Source organism: Penaeus monodon, chromosome 25 (genome assembly GCF_015228065.2).
Source record: "Penaeus monodon isolate SGIC_2016 chromosome 25, NSTDA_Pmon_1, whole genome shotgun sequence".
Taxonomy (NCBI): Eukaryota; Metazoa; Arthropoda; class Malacostraca; order Decapoda; family Penaeidae; genus Penaeus; species Penaeus monodon.
Window position 1 is genome coordinate 39,893,403 of NC_051410.1, and position 931 is coordinate 39,894,333.

Below are 931 nucleotides of genomic sequence, written 5' to 3' on the forward strand. Positions count from 1 at the left end.
AGCACCATGGGTTAATTCCCAACAAACAATTATTAAAATTTAAAAGACAATATCAAAATAATAAAAAGTATATCATGTACATACCTTTTCATACCCTGGCTTTGCCATTTCAACCCCGAAGAGCCTTCAGCTTCTCCTCTGCATCTTGTATCCTTTTCTGGATCTTTTCCTGACATTTACTAGATTTACCATCCTGGAAATATATTTATTAGTGTTAAAGTAAATATTTTATCTCTATCATAAGAAACACAGCTATTCAGTCTTCAGAGCTTGCAAAGATTTAATCTTCCCCAAAAATTTCAAGTGATAGAACACAAGCAGCACTGAATGGCTTACAACTACATATGTCCATCCATTGGCAGACCTGTCAAATCTGCAATATCAAGCAACAAAAAAAAACCTACCTGCAATTTCATCCAAGCTACTGTGTCTGCTGTTACAGGGGTGGGGACAGATCCCTTTGGGTTCTCAGTTGAGATTTAACATCTGATACTGACAATGTTGCAATATCTTGAATCAAGGACTCCAGAGTGGCTCTGTTGTCTTCATTATCTGACTGCAGAGTCCTTTAAACAGAAAAATGTCAAAAATTTAAATAAGACTACCCACACTGTAAGATTGCTTGTAAGTTTATCCAAGCAAAACATTCACTTCCATAGAAAATCTACTTCATATTCTTTTAATAATATTCACCATTTTGTGCTAATAACAAAGTAATTACTTGTCACAACTGAAACACCCTATTTTAACCCTTCATTCAATCCTCTTTTGTTGGGAATGTCATACTTGGCCTTGGCTGATCTCACTTCACCAAATAACCTTTTGGCCGAACTTGAACTTCTCATCTACTTTTTCATCAAAGAAGATATCATACTGGAAGGGGGAAAAATTTCAGAAAATTTTCTGGTGCAATATTGATTACACAACTTTA

At 35.0% G+C, this 931-nt stretch overlaps 1 protein-coding gene across 1 annotated transcript in view; it reads right to left on the reverse strand.

Annotated features, from left to right (window-relative positions):
• LOC119589406 (valine--tRNA ligase-like) overlaps window positions 1–931 on the reverse strand; it is a gene marked incomplete at its 5' end in the record, with an annotated part of 6,325 nt that overhangs the window by 839 nt on the left and 4,555 nt on the right. The window contains 6 exon segments of the mRNA XM_037938018.1: window positions 85–114; window positions 116–179; window positions 388–478; window positions 481–566; window positions 751–812; window positions 814–873. Of these exon segments, the coding sequence (XP_037793946.1) occupies window positions 85–114; window positions 116–179; window positions 388–478; window positions 481–566; window positions 751–812; window positions 814–873 (393 nt within the window).